The 13,908-nt window shown below is 50.7% G+C and overlaps 1 protein-coding gene across 1 annotated transcript in view; it reads left to right on the top strand.

The window, feature by feature from the left end:
• LOC123723822 (synaptogyrin-3) overlaps window positions 1–2,272 on the top strand; it is a 13,989-nt gene extending 11,717 nt beyond the window's left edge. Inside the window, exons 3-4 of the mRNA XM_045712100.1 lie at window positions 535–680; window positions 1,985–2,272. Of these exons, the coding sequence (XP_045568056.1) occupies window positions 535–680; window positions 1,985–2,197 (359 nt within the window). The 3' untranslated portion in view covers window positions 2,198–2,272. The remainder of the gene's footprint in view (window positions 1–534; window positions 681–1,984) is intronic.
• The last annotated feature ends 11,636 nt before the right edge of the window (window positions 2,273–13,908 follow it).

Raw genomic sequence — 13,908 nt, 5'->3', positions numbered from 1 at the left:
TGCTGTGATTGGTTGGCTGTCCTCTGACTGTGTGCTGTGATTGGTTGGCTGTCCTCTGACTGTGTGCTGTGATTGGTTGGCTGTCCTCTGACTGTGTGCTGTGATTGGTTGGCTGTCCTCTGACTGTGTGCTGTGATTGGTTGGCTGTCCTCTGACTGTGTGCTGTGATTGGTTGGCTGTCCTCTGACTGTGTGCTGTGATTGGTTGGCTGTCCTCTGACTGTGTGCTGTGATTGGTTGGCTGTCCTCTGACTGTGTGCTGTGATTGGTTGGCTGTCCTCTGACTGTGTGCTGTGATTGGTTGGCTGTCCTCTGACTGTGTGCTGTGATTGGTTGGCTGTCCTCTGACTGTGTGTTGTGATTGGTTGGCTGTCCTCTGACTGTGTGCTGTGATTGGTTGGCTGTCCTCTGACTGTGTGTTGTGATTGGTTGGCTGTCCTCTGACTGTGTGCTGTGATTGGTTGGCTGTCCTCTGACTGTGTGCTGTGATTGGTTGGCTGTCCTCTGACTGTGTGCTGTGATTGGTGGTTTTCAGGTTTCTGGACGTTCCTGTGGTTTGTGAGTTTCTGTTTCCTGGCCAATCAGTGGTCTAGGACCGCCCCCGAGGACCTGCCACTCAACCAGGGTGCCGACGCAGCCAGGGCCTCTATCGCCTTCTCGTTCTTCTCCATCCTCACCTGGGTACATACACACACTCACCTGGGTACACACTCACCTGGGTACACACTCACCTGGATACACACTCACCTGGATACACACTCACCTGGATACACACTCACCTGGGTACACACTCACCTGGGTACACACTCACCTGGGTACACACTCACCTGGGTACACACTCACCTGGATACACACTCACCTGGGTACATACACACACTCACCTGGATACACACTCACCTGGATACATACACACACTCACTCACCTGGATACATACACACACTCACTCACCTGGATACATACACACACTCACTCACCTGGATACATACACACACTCACTCACCTGGATACATACACACACTCACCTGGATACATACACACACTCACCTGGATACATACACACACTCACCTGGATACATACACACACTCACCTGGATACATACACACACTCACCTGGATACATACACACACTCACCTGGATACACACTCACCTGGATACATACACACACTCACCTGGATACATCCACACACTCACCTGGATACATCCACACACTCACCTGGATACATACACACCTGGATACATACACACACTCACTCACCTGGATACATACACACACCCTCACCTGGATACATACACACACTCACCTGGATACATACACACACTCACCTGGGTACATACACACACTCACCTGGGTACATACACACACTCACCTGGATACATACACACACTCACCTGGATACATACACACACTCACCTGGATACATACACTCACACTCACCTGGATACATACACTCACACTCACCTGGATACATACACTCACACTCACCTGGATACATACACACACTCACCTGGATACATACACACACTCACCTGGATACATACACACACTCACCTGGATACATACACTCACACTCACCTGGATACATACACTCACACTCACCTGGATACATACACACACTCACCTGGATACATACACACACTCACCTGGATACATACACACACTCACCTGGATACATACACTCACACTCACCTGGATACATACACACACTCACCTGGATACATACACACACTCACCTGGATACATCCACACACTCACCTGGATACATACACACCTGGATACATACACACACTCACTCACCTGGATACATACACACACCCTCACCTGGATACATACACACACTCACCTGGATACATACACACACTCACCTGGGTACATACACACACTCACCTGGGTACATACACACACTCACCTGGATACATACACACACTCACCTGGACACATACACACACTCACCTGGACACACCTTCTCCTCCTTCTCCCTCCAGGCTGGTCTGACGGTGCGTGCCGTCCAGAAATATCTCCTGGGAACAGACATGACCCTCTTCACCACCGACCATCTGGACGGAGTCGCCCCGGTAACGCCATACCCCTCCGCCGCCACCGGGGGCGCCACCGAGCCCAGCGACAACTACCAGAGTCCCCCGTTCACAGAGGGGCTGGAAGCCCCAGCCCCCACATACCAGGTCCCCATATACTAGTCCCTCCCTGTCCCTCTCCTCCCTGTCCCCTCCTCCCTGTCCTACTAGTCCCTCCCTGTCCCCTCCTCCCTGTCCCCTCCTCCCTGTCCCCTCCTCCCTGTCCCCTCCTCCCTGTCCTACTAGTCCCTCCCTGTCCTCCCTGTCCCCTCCTCCCTGTCCCCTCCTCCCTATCCCCTCCTCCCTGTCCCCTCCTCCCTGTCCTACTAGTCCCTCCCTGTCCCCTCCTCCCTGTCCCCTCCTCCCTGTCCTACTAGTCCCTCCCTGTCCCCTCCTCCCTGTCCTACTAGTCCCTCCCTGTCCCCTCCTCCCTGTCCCCTCCTCCCTGTCCCCTCCTCCCTGTCCCCTCCTCCCTGTCCCCTCCTCCCTGTCCCCCCCTCCCATGGTAATGTTTTGAAGGAGATCTTCAGTCCTTGGGGGGTTTAGGTGTTCATATCTGCATGTTCTGTGAGACGGACTAAGTGCCAAACTCTCCCGTGTGTCCGATGTTCAACGTGAGCCTTACCACCGGTGCACTTTGTAGGGTACTAGTGTGGTTTCAGGTTGTGCCCTAAACTAATGTGTACAAACATCACAGAAAGTTATAGCTTGTTTATGTTTACATTCTAGAAGTGGTTTGTTTACATTTAGAAGTTATTTATTTATGTTCTAGAAGCTATTTGTTTACATTCTAGAAGCTGTTTGTTTACATTCTAGAATCTGTTTGTTTACGGTCTAAAAGCTGTTTGTTTACGTTCTAGAAGCTATTTGTTTACATTCTAGAAGCTGTTTGTTTACGTTCTAGAATCTTTTTATGTTTACATTCTAGAAGCTGTTTGTTTACATTCTAGAATCTTTTTACGTTTACGTTCTAGAAGCTGTTTCTTCTCCATTCTGGAAGCTGCCAAACTGCCCTGCTAGTTGTCTTCCTTCACAGAGCATCACAGTCAGTCAGCTACCCAGAGATAAAGTAGACATACCACGATGTCTGTTTATTACTGTATATACCCTGGGTCTCTCTACATCTGCTCTGTGGAATACAAACCCTGCTCGTTGTTACCATGGTGACAATACACACACACAAACACACACTCACTAGCGAACCTCACTGCCCAGTGTGTGTGTGTGTGTGTGTGTGTGTGTGTCTGGTGTGTGTGTGGTGTGTGTGTGTTGTGTGTCTGGTGTGTGTGTGTGTGTGCGTGCGTGTGTGTGTGTGGGTGTGTGTCTGGTGTGTGTGTGTGTGTCTGGTGTGTGTGTGTGTGTGTCTGTGTGTGTGTGTGTGTGTGTCTGGTGTGTGTGTGTGTGTGTCTGGTGTGTGTGTGTGTGTGTCTGGTGTGTGTGTGTGTGTGTGTGTCTGGTGTGTGTGTCTGGTGTGTGTGTCTGGTGTGTGTGTCTGTGTGTGTGTGTGTGTGTGTGTGTCTGGTGTGTGTGTGTGTCTGGTGTGTGTGTGTGTCTGGTGTGTGTGTGTGTCTGGTGTGTGTGTGTGTGTGTGTCTGGTGTGTGTGTGTGTCTGGTGTGTGTCTGGTGTGTGTGTGTGTGTGTGTGTGTGTGTCTGGTGTGTGTGTGTGTCTGGTGTGTGTGTGTGTCTGGTGTGTGTGTGTGTCTGGTGTGTGTGTGTGTCTGGTGTGTGTGTGTGTGTCTGTGTGTGTGTGTGTGTGTGTGTGTGTGTGTGTGTGTCTGGTGTGTGTCTGGTGTGTGTCTGGTGTGTGTGTGTGTGTGTGTTCTTCTGTTGGAGGTGTTCTAGAAACAGCAGCTCGGACTGTCAGAGCGGTCTGATTGGTGAGGGGGGGGGGGGGGAAAACTTAGCTGTTATTGGCAGAGAGATTTCAAACCTCTCTTATTGGTCTATTAACCTAATTATGATGTCACAAGGCAGGCCAAAAAAAACTCCGCCCCCAACCAAAAAACAGGATTGAAAATTTCAGAGGGGTCTTTTCAAATAACTCTTCCCACTAAAATGACATTATCAATTTCACAGTATTATTCCAACCTCATAGCGTGGAAATATATCAATCACAGGAACGTTTTTTCACTGCCCTGGGCCTTTAAAAGAAGTTTAATAAAAAAGTGACGAATGTAATATTGTGTGGTAAAAAAAAAAAATGTTCTGTTGAATTCTGTGTAATTATGAATTTTGATTTAAAAGAGATGTTTTGATTTGTAAAATTCATTTGATCTGAATTGAGATGGAGAAATAAAAAAATAAAACGTTGATTACCCCTAAAAAAAAATACTGAAAGGTTGAATAAAATGACAGATAAAACTCGGTTCTGTTATACTGCAGGTCTTTATGTTCAGATAAAAGGGGAGGTTTCCTTTATGTCCAGATAAAAGGGGAGGTTTCCTTTATGTCCAGATAAAAGGGAGGTTTCCTTTATGTCCAGATAAAAGGGGAGGTTTCCTTTATGTCCAGATAAAAGGGGAGGTTTCCTTTATGTTCAGATAAAAGGGGAGGTTTCCTTTATGTCCAGATAAAGGGGAGGTTTCCTTTATGTCCAGATAAAAGGGGAGGTTTCCTTTATGTTCAGATAAAAGGGGAGGTTTCCTTTATGTTCAGATAAAAGGGGAGGTTTCCTTTATGTTCAGATAAAGGGGAGGTTTCCTTTATGTCCAGATAAAAGGGGAGGTTTCCTTTATGTCCAGATAAAAGGGGAGGTTTCCTTTATGTCCAGATAAAAGGGGAGGTTTCCTTTATGTTCAGATAAAAGGGGAGGTTTCCTTTATGTCCAGATAAAAGGGGAGGTTTCCTTTATGTTCAGATAAAAGGGGAGGTTTCCTTTATGTCCAGATAAAAGGGGAGGTTTCCTTTATGTCCAGATAAAGGGGAGGTTTCCTTTATGTTCAGATAAAAGGGGAGGTTTCCTTTATGTCCAGATAAAGGGGAGGTTTCCTTTATGTCCAGATAAAAGGGGAGGTTTCCTTTATGTTCAGATAAAAGGGGAGGTTTCCTTTATGTCCAGATAAAAGGGGAGGTTTCCTTTATGTCCAGATAAAAGGGGAGGTTTCCTTTATGTCCAGATAAAAGGGGAGGTTTCCTTTATGTCCAGATAAAAGGGGAGGTTTCCTTTATGTTCAGATAAAAGGGGAGGTTTCCTTTATGTCCAGATAAAAGGGGAGGTTTCCTTTATGTTCAGATAAAGGGGAGGTTTCCTTTATGTCCAGATAAAAGGGGAGGTTTCCTTTATGTCCAGATAAAAGGGGAGGTTTCCTTTATGTTCAGATAAAGGGGAGGTTTCCTTTATGTTCAGATAAAAGGGGAGGTTTCCTTTATGTTCAGATAAAAGGGGAGGTTTCCTTTATGTTCAGATAAAAGGGGAGGTTTTCCTTTATGTTCAGATAAAAGGGGAGGTTTCAGTATGCAGATCAGGGACGATATACAGGACCAGTCAAAATGTTGGACAACACCAACTCAATCCAGGGTTTTTATTTTAATTGTATTTTTCTACATTGTAGAATAATAGTGACGACATCAAAACTATGAAAACAACCCCTATTAATATAGAATGTTCTCTGGGTTTAATAGACATATTAAAAGATTAGTCATATAACTTTTTTTAAAATTATTATAATTATTATTCCCTTTAATGTGGCATGAAACAGAACCAGTCCTGTTTTCAGCTGATTGTCTAACAATCCCTTCCCGAAAGGTTTGCTCCTGTCGGATAGACGAACCATGTTTGTCCACCTGCCCATTTCATGAAACGGAAAAGAGATCTGTCACACAAAACTAAAAAACTAAAAAAGTGTGATGTCATTCAGTGATTGTCATTCGTAACCATTCGGCTTGTAGCCTGAATTGATGCGTCCACTGCTGTAAACGCGCGTCGCGGTCCGTCTCCGTCCGTCTCCGTAGAAACGCAGTCTGGAGGGAATTTACTGGCCGTTTTAAATGTTTCATTCGCTAATTTTCGTGCAGATGAGCCGCGGTAATGTTAATCCAGAGGTTCCTACCAGCTGTTATCTCTCTCTCTCTCTGAATGTCTGGCTGCTGTCACATCACCTCGGTCAAATAAAGCTGGACATTTTGGATGACTGGTCTCTGTGGTGTTACATCTATAAAGGTCCCCCTTCTGTTGTGTCACGTCCATAAAGGTCCATCTTCTGTTGTGTTACGTCCATAAAGGTCCCCCTTCTGTTGTGTTACATCTATAAAGGTCCCCCTTCTGTTGTGTTACGTCTATAAAGGTCCCCGTTCTGTTGTGTCACGTCCATAAAGGTTCCCCTTCTGTTGTGTTACGTCTATAAAGGTTCCCCTTCTGTTGTGTTACGTCTATAAATGTCCCCCTTCTGTTGTGTTACGTCTATAAAGGTTCCCCTTCTGTTGTGTTACGTCTATAAAGGTTCCCCTTCTGTTGTGTTACGTCTATAAAGGTCCCCCTTCTGTTGTGTCACGTCTATAAAGGTCCATCTTCTGTTGTGTTACGTCTATAAATGTCCCCCTTCTGTTGTGTTATATAAAGGTTCCCCTTCTGTTGTGTTATATAAAGGTTCCCCTTCTGTTGTGTTATATAAAGGTTCCCCTTCTGTTGTGTTATATAAAGGTTCCCCTTCTGTTGTGTTACGTCTATAAATGTCCCCCTTCTGTTGTGTTACGTCCATAAAGGTTCCCCTTCTGTTGTTACATTTACATTTACGTCATTTAGCAGACACTCTTATCCAGAGCGACTTACAAATTGGTGCATTCACCTTATGGTGTTACGTCCATAAAGGTCCCCCTTCTGTTGCGTTACGTCCATAAAAGGTTCCCCCTTCTGTTGCGTTACGTCCATAAAGGTTCCCCTTCTGTTGTGTTACGTCCAATCACACACTACACAGTAATCTACCTTGCAGACACACGCCAGATATACAGTGTTACTCGTTAAGTGACTTTTTCCCCCCCCAACACAATTACTTTACAGCCTAATTCTAAAATAGATTAAATACATTTTTTCCCCCCCCTCAATTTACACACAATGACAAAGCGAAAATAGGTTTTTAGAACATTTTACAAATGTATTAAAAATGTACTTAAGTATTTAGACCCTTTGCTATGAGAGACTGTAAATTGAGCTTCAGGTTCCATCCTGTTTCCATTGATCATCCTTGAGATGTTTCTACAACTTGAAACGATTTATTCCATTTTTAGAAAAAGGCTGTAACGTAACAAAATGTGGAAAAAGTCAAAGGGGTGTGAATACTTTCCGAACGCGCCTGTATATGATGGGATGTAGAGACATTATGGACCTGGGGAAGTAGGGACCCTTTGGTGTCACCAATACCCTCCTCTGGGACCTGGGAGACGGGGCTCCTCGATACTCTGGGACCTGGGAGACGGGGCTCCTCGATACTCTGGGACCTGGGAGACGGGGCTCCTCGATACTCTGGGACCTGGGAGACGGGGCTCCTCGATACTCTGGGACCTGGGAGACGGGGCTCCTCGATACTCTGGGACCTGGGGGACGGGGCTCCTCGATACTCTGGGACCTGGGAGACGGGGCTCCTCGATACTCTGGGACCTGGGAGACGGGGCTCCTCGATACTCTGGGACCTGGGGGACGGGGCTCCTCGATACTCTGGGACCTGGGAGACGGGGCTCCTCGATACTCTGGGACCTGGGAGACGGGGCTCCTCGATACTCTGGGACCTGGGGGACGGGGCTCCTCGATACTCTGGGACCTGGGAGACGGGGCTCCTCGATACTCTGGGACCTGGGAGACGGGGCTCCTCGATACTCTGGGACCTGGGAGACGGGGCTCCTCGATACTCTGGGACCTGGGAGACGGGGCTCCTCGATACTCTGGGACCTGGGAGACGGGGCGTTCGGGCTCCTCGATACTCTGGGACCTGGGAGACGGGGCTCCTCGATACTCTGGGACCTGGGGGACGGGGCTCCTCGATACTCTGGGACCTGGGGGACGGGGCTCCTCGATACTCTGGGACCTGGGGGACGGGGCTCCTCGATACTCTGGGACCTGGGAGACGGGGCTCCTCGATACTCTGGGACCTGGGAGACGGGGCTCCTCGATACTCCGGGACCTGGGAGACGGGGCTCCTCGATACTCCGGGACCTGGGGGACGGGGCTCCTCGATACTCTGGGACCTGGGGGACGGGGCTCCTCGATACTCTGGGACCTGGGAGACGGGGCTCCTCGATACTCTGGGACCTGGGAGACGGGGCTCCTCGATACTCTGGGACCTGGGGGACGGGGCTCCTCGATACTCTACGACCTGGGAGACGGGGCTCCTCGATACTCTGGGACCTGGGAGACGGGGCTCCTCGATACTCTGGGACCTGGGAGACGGGGCTCCTCGATACTCTGGGACCTGGGGGACGGGGCTCCTCGATACTCTGGGACCTGGGAGACGGGGCTCCTCGATACTCTGGGACCTGGGAGACGGGGCGTTCGGGCTCCTCGATACTCTGGGACCTGGGGGACGGGGCTCCTCGATACTCTGGGACCTGGGAGACGGGGCGTTCGGGCTCCTCGATACTCTGGGACCTGGGGACGGGGCTCCTCGATACTCTGGGACCTGGGAGACGGGGCTCCTCGATACTCTACGACCTGGGAGACGGGGCTCCTCGATACTCTGGGACCTGGGAGACGGGGCTCCTCGATACTCTGGGACCTGGGAGACGGGGCTCCTCGATACTCTGGGACCTGGGAGACGGGGCTCCTCGATACTCTGGGACCTGGGAGACGGGGCTCCTCGATACTCTGGGACCTGGGAGACGGGGCTCCTCGATACTCTGGGACCTGGGAGACGGGGCTCCTCGATACTCTGGGACCTGGGAGACGGGGCGTTCGGGCTCCTCGATACTCTGGGACCTGGGAGACGGGGCTCCTCGATACTCTGGGACCTGGGAGACGGGGCGTTCGGGCTCCTCGATATCCCTGCTGTGGCCCCGGGGCCGGAGTATGCCAGGAGTCTCCAGGACAGCCCACACCTTCACTGTTCCCTCATCCCCTGTTCCCTCATCCCCTGTTCCCTCATCCCCTGTTCCCTCATCCCCTGTTCCCTCATCTCCTGTTCCCTCATCTCCTGTTCCCTCATCCCCTGTTCCCTCATCTCCTGTTCCCTCATCCCCTGTTCCCTCATCCCCTGTTCCCTCATCCCCTGTTCCCTCATCTCCTGTTCCCTCATCCTCCCCTCCAGGTGTAATTACATTTTTAAAAACTGATGTTTTTTGGTGCAAAATATAGAACAGGTAAAGTTCAATACAGACTGATGAGATGTCAATACAGACTGATGAGATGTCAATACAGACTGATGAGATGTCAATACAGACTGATGAGATGTCATTACAGACTGATGAGATGTCAATACAGACTGATGAGATGTCAATACAGACTGATGAGATGTCAATACAGACTGATGAGATGTCAATACAGACGGCCATTTTTGTGTTCATACTTTTTCCCATAATGACAAGGACAAGTTTTGATGTTGGACAACAACAATAGAATGTCGCATGACTAAAACGCGATACCAAAAACGGTAAGATGATCCCACTGGCTCCAGGTCATCTACAAGACCCTGCTAGGTAAAGTCCCCCCCTTATCTCCGCTCACTGGTCACCATAGCAGCACCCACCTGTAGCACGCGCTCCAGCAGGTATATCTCTCTGGTCATCCCCTAAAGCCAATTCCTCCTTTGGCCGCCTTTCCTTCCAGTTCTCTGCTGCCAATGACTGGAACGAACTACAAAAATCTCTGAAACTGGAAACACTTATCTCCCTCACTAGCTTTAAGCACCAGCTGTCAGAGCAGCTCACAGATTACTGCACCTGTACATAGCCCATCTATAATTTAGCCCAAACTACTACCTCTTCCCCTACTGTATTTATTTATTTTGCTCCTTTGCACCCCATTATTTCTATTTCTACTTTGCACTTTCTTCCACTACAAATCTACCATTCCAGTGTTTTACTTGCTATATTGTATTTACTTTGCCACTATGGCCTATTTATTGCCTTAACTCCTTTATCCCACCTCATTTGCACTCACATTGTATATAGACTTATTTTTCTACTGTATTATTGACTGTATGTGTTGTTTTACTCCATGTGTAACTCTGTGTTGTTGTATGTTGTCGAACTGCTTTGCTTTATCTTGGCCAGGTCGCAATTGTAAATGAGAACTTGTTCTCAACTAGCCTACCTGGTTAAATAAAGGACTTGTTCTCAACTGGCCTACCTGGTTAAATAAAGGACTTGTTCTCAACTAGCCCACCTGGTTAAATAAAGGACTTGTTCTCAACTAGCCTAACCTGGTTAAATAAAGGACTTGTTCTCAACTAGCCTAACCTGGTTAAATAAAGGACTTGTTCTCAACTAGCCTAACCTGGTTAAATAAAGGACTTGTTCTCAACTAGCCTAACCTGGTTAAATAAAGGACTTGTTCTCAACTAGCCTAACCTGGTTAAATAAAGGACTTGTTCTCAACTAGCCTAACCTGGTTAAATAAAAGGACTTGTTCTCAACTAGCCTAACCTGGTTAAATAAAAGTGAAATAAAAATAAATTAATAAAAAATGTTCATACTGAGAGGTTGGCGGGACTTTTTATAATATACATTATCATCCCAATCATGACTAGGTTTCGCTTGGCAGAAATAAAAGCACAGCAACACCTTTCAGATATAAAGAACGGAGAGAGCAGTAACTCTCCCTCGACACTCGCACAAGGACAAACAGAACGGACCAAAGCAAGATAGATGTTTAATCAAATTAGGGCAAACAGAAATATTCTGGTTTTAGAATGTTGTTGTTGGGGGTGTTTACAGACTGGTTGTTAAACAGTCAGACTCCCTCCAGACTCCCTCCAGACTCCCTCCAGACTCCCTCCAGACTCCCGTCCTAAACAGTCAGACTCCCTCCAGACTCCCTCCAGACTCCCCCCAGACTCCCCCCAGACTCCCTCCAGACTCCCGTCCTAAACAGTCAGACTCCCTCCAGACTCCCCCCAGACTCCCTCCAGACTCCCTCCAGACTCACTCCAGACTCCCTCCAGACTCCCGTCCTAAACAGTCAGACTCCCTCCAGACTCCCCCCAGACTCCCTCCAGACTCCCTCCAGACTCCCTCCAGACTCCCGTCCTAAACAGTCAGACTCCCCCCAGACTCCCCCAGACTCCCTCCAGACTCCCCCCAGACTCCCTCCAGACTCCCCCAGACTCCCGTCCTAAACAGTCAGACTCCCTCCAGACTCCCCCCAGACTCCCTCCAGACTCCCCTCCAGACTCCCTCCAGACTCCCCCCAGACTCCCTCCAGACTCCCTCCAGACTCCCTCCAGACTCCCTCCAGACTCCCGTCCTAAACAGTCAGACTCCCTCCAGACTCCCTCCAGACTCCCCTCCAGACTCCCCCAGACTCCCTCCAGACTCCCCCCAGACTCCCTCCAGACTCCCGTCCTAAACAGTCAGACTCCCCCAGACTCCCCTCCAGACTCCCGTCCTAAACAGTCAGACTCCCTCCAGACTCCGTCCTAAACAGTCAGACTCCTCCAGACTCCCGTCCTAAACAGTCAGACTCCCTCCAGACAGAGGATCTGACTGTCTCCGAGGGAGGAGTAGAGGGTCTGACTGTCTCCGAGGGAGGAGTAGAGGACCTGACTGTCTCCGAGGGAGGAGTAGAGGGGTCTGACTGTCTCCGAGGGAGGAGTAGAGGGGTCTGACTGTCTCCGAGGGAGGAGTAGAGGGTCTGACTGTCTCCGAGGGAGGAGTAGAGGGTCTGACTGTCTCCGAGGGAGGAGTAGAGGGTCTGACTGTCTCCGAGGGAGGAGTAGAGGGGCCTGACTGTCTCCGAGGGAGGAGTAGAGGGGCCTGACTGTCTCCGAGGGAGGAGTAGAGGGTCTGACTGTCTCCGAGGGAGGAGTAGAGGGTCTGACTGTCTCCGAGGGAGGAGTAGAGGGTCTGACTGTCTCCGAGGGAGGAGTAGAGGGTCTGACTGTCTCCGAGGGAGGAGTAGAGGGTCTGACTGTCTCCGAGGGAGGAGTAGAGGACCTGACTGTCTCCGAGGGAGGAGTAGAGGGTCTGACTGTCTCCGAGGGAGGAGTAGAGGGTCTGACTGTCTCCGAGGGAGGAGTAGAGGGGTCTGACTGTCTCCGAGGGAGGAGTAGAGGACCTGACTGTCTCCGAGGGAGGAGTAGAGGGGTCTGACTGTCTCCGAGGGAGGAGTAGAGGGTCTGACTGTCTCCGAGGGAGGAGTAGAGGGTCTGACTGTCTCCGAGGGAGGAGTAGAGGGTCTGACTGTCTCCGAGGGAGGAGTAGAGGACCTGACTGTCTCCGAGGGAGGAGTAGAGGACCTGACTGTCTCCGAGGGAGGAGTAGAGGACCTGACTGTCTCCGAGGGAGGAGTAGAGGACCTGACTGTCTCCGAGGGAGGAGTAGAGGACCTGACTGTCTCCGAGGGAGGAGTAGAGGGTCTGACTGTCTCCGAGGGAGGAGTAGAGGGTCTGACTGTCTCCGAGGGAGGAGTAGAGGGTCTGACTGTCTCCGAGGGAGGAGTAGAGGACCTGACTGTCTCCGAGGGAGGAGTAGAGGGTCTGACTGTCTCCGAGGGAGGAGTAGAGGGTCTGACTGTCTCCGAGGGAGGACTGGAGGGTCTGACTGTCTCCGAGGGAGGAGTAGAGGGTCTGACTGTCTCCGAGGGAGGAGTAGAGGACCTGACTGTCTCCGAGGGAGGAGTAGAGGGTCTGACTGTCTCCGAGGGAGGAGTAGAGGGCCTGACTGTCTCCGAGGGAGGAGTAGAGGACCTGACTGTCTCCGAGGGAGGAGTAGAGGGGTCTGACTGTCTCCGAGGGAGGAGTAGAGGGCCTGACTGTCTCCGAGGGAGGAGTAGAGGGTCTGACTGTCTCCGAGGGAGGAGTAGAGGGACCTGACTGTCTCCGAGGGAGGAGTAGAGGGTCTGACTGTCTCCGAGGGAGGAGTAGAGGGTCTGACTGTCTCCGAGGGAGGAGTAGAGGGGTCTGACTGTCTCCGAGGGAGGAGTAGAGGACCTGACTGTCTCCGAGGGAGGAGTAGAGGGACCTGACTGTCTCCGAGGGAGGAGTAGAGGGCCTGACTGTCTCCGAGGGAGGAGTAGAGGGTCTGACTGTCTCCGAGGGAGGAGTAGAGGGGTCTGACTGTCTCCGAGGGAGGAGTAGAGGGTCTGACTGTCTCCGAGGGAGGAGTAGAGGGTCTGACTGTCTCCGAGGGAGGAGTAGAGGGTCTGACTGTCTCCGAGGGAGGAGTAGAGGGTCTGACTGTCTCCGAGGGAGGAGTAGAGGGTCTGACTGTCTCCGAGGGAGGAGTAGAGGGACCTGACTGTCTCCGAGGGAGGAGTAAAGGGGCTGACTGTCACCGAGGGAGGAGAAGAGGGTCTGACTGTCTCCGAGGGAGGAGTAGAGGGTCTGACTGTCTCTGAGGGAGGAGTAGAGGACCTGACTGTCTCCGAGGGAGGAGTAGAGGGTCTGACTGTCTCCGAGGGAGGAGTAGAGGGCCTGACTGTCTCCGAGGGGAGGAGTAGAGGGACCTGACTGTCTCCGAGGGAGGAGTAGAGGACCTGACTGTCTCCGAGGGAGGAGTAGAGGGTCTGACTGTCTCCGAGGGAGGAGTAGAGGGTCTGACTGTCTCCGAGGGAGGAGTAGAGGGTCTGACTGTCTCCGAGGGAGGAGTAGAGGGTCTGACTGTCTCCGAGGGAGGAGTAGAGGGTCTGACTGTCTCCGAGGGAGGAGTAGAGGATCTGACTGTCTCCGAGGGAGGAGTAGAGGGTCTGACT

Source organism: Salmo salar, unplaced genomic scaffold (genome assembly GCF_905237065.1).
Source record: "Salmo salar unplaced genomic scaffold, Ssal_v3.1, whole genome shotgun sequence".
In the NCBI taxonomy this organism is placed as follows: Eukaryota; Metazoa; Chordata; class Actinopteri; order Salmoniformes; family Salmonidae; genus Salmo; species Salmo salar.
The sequence above is the reverse complement of the archived record's forward strand: the minus strand, read 5'-3'. Positions and strand labels throughout refer to the sequence as shown.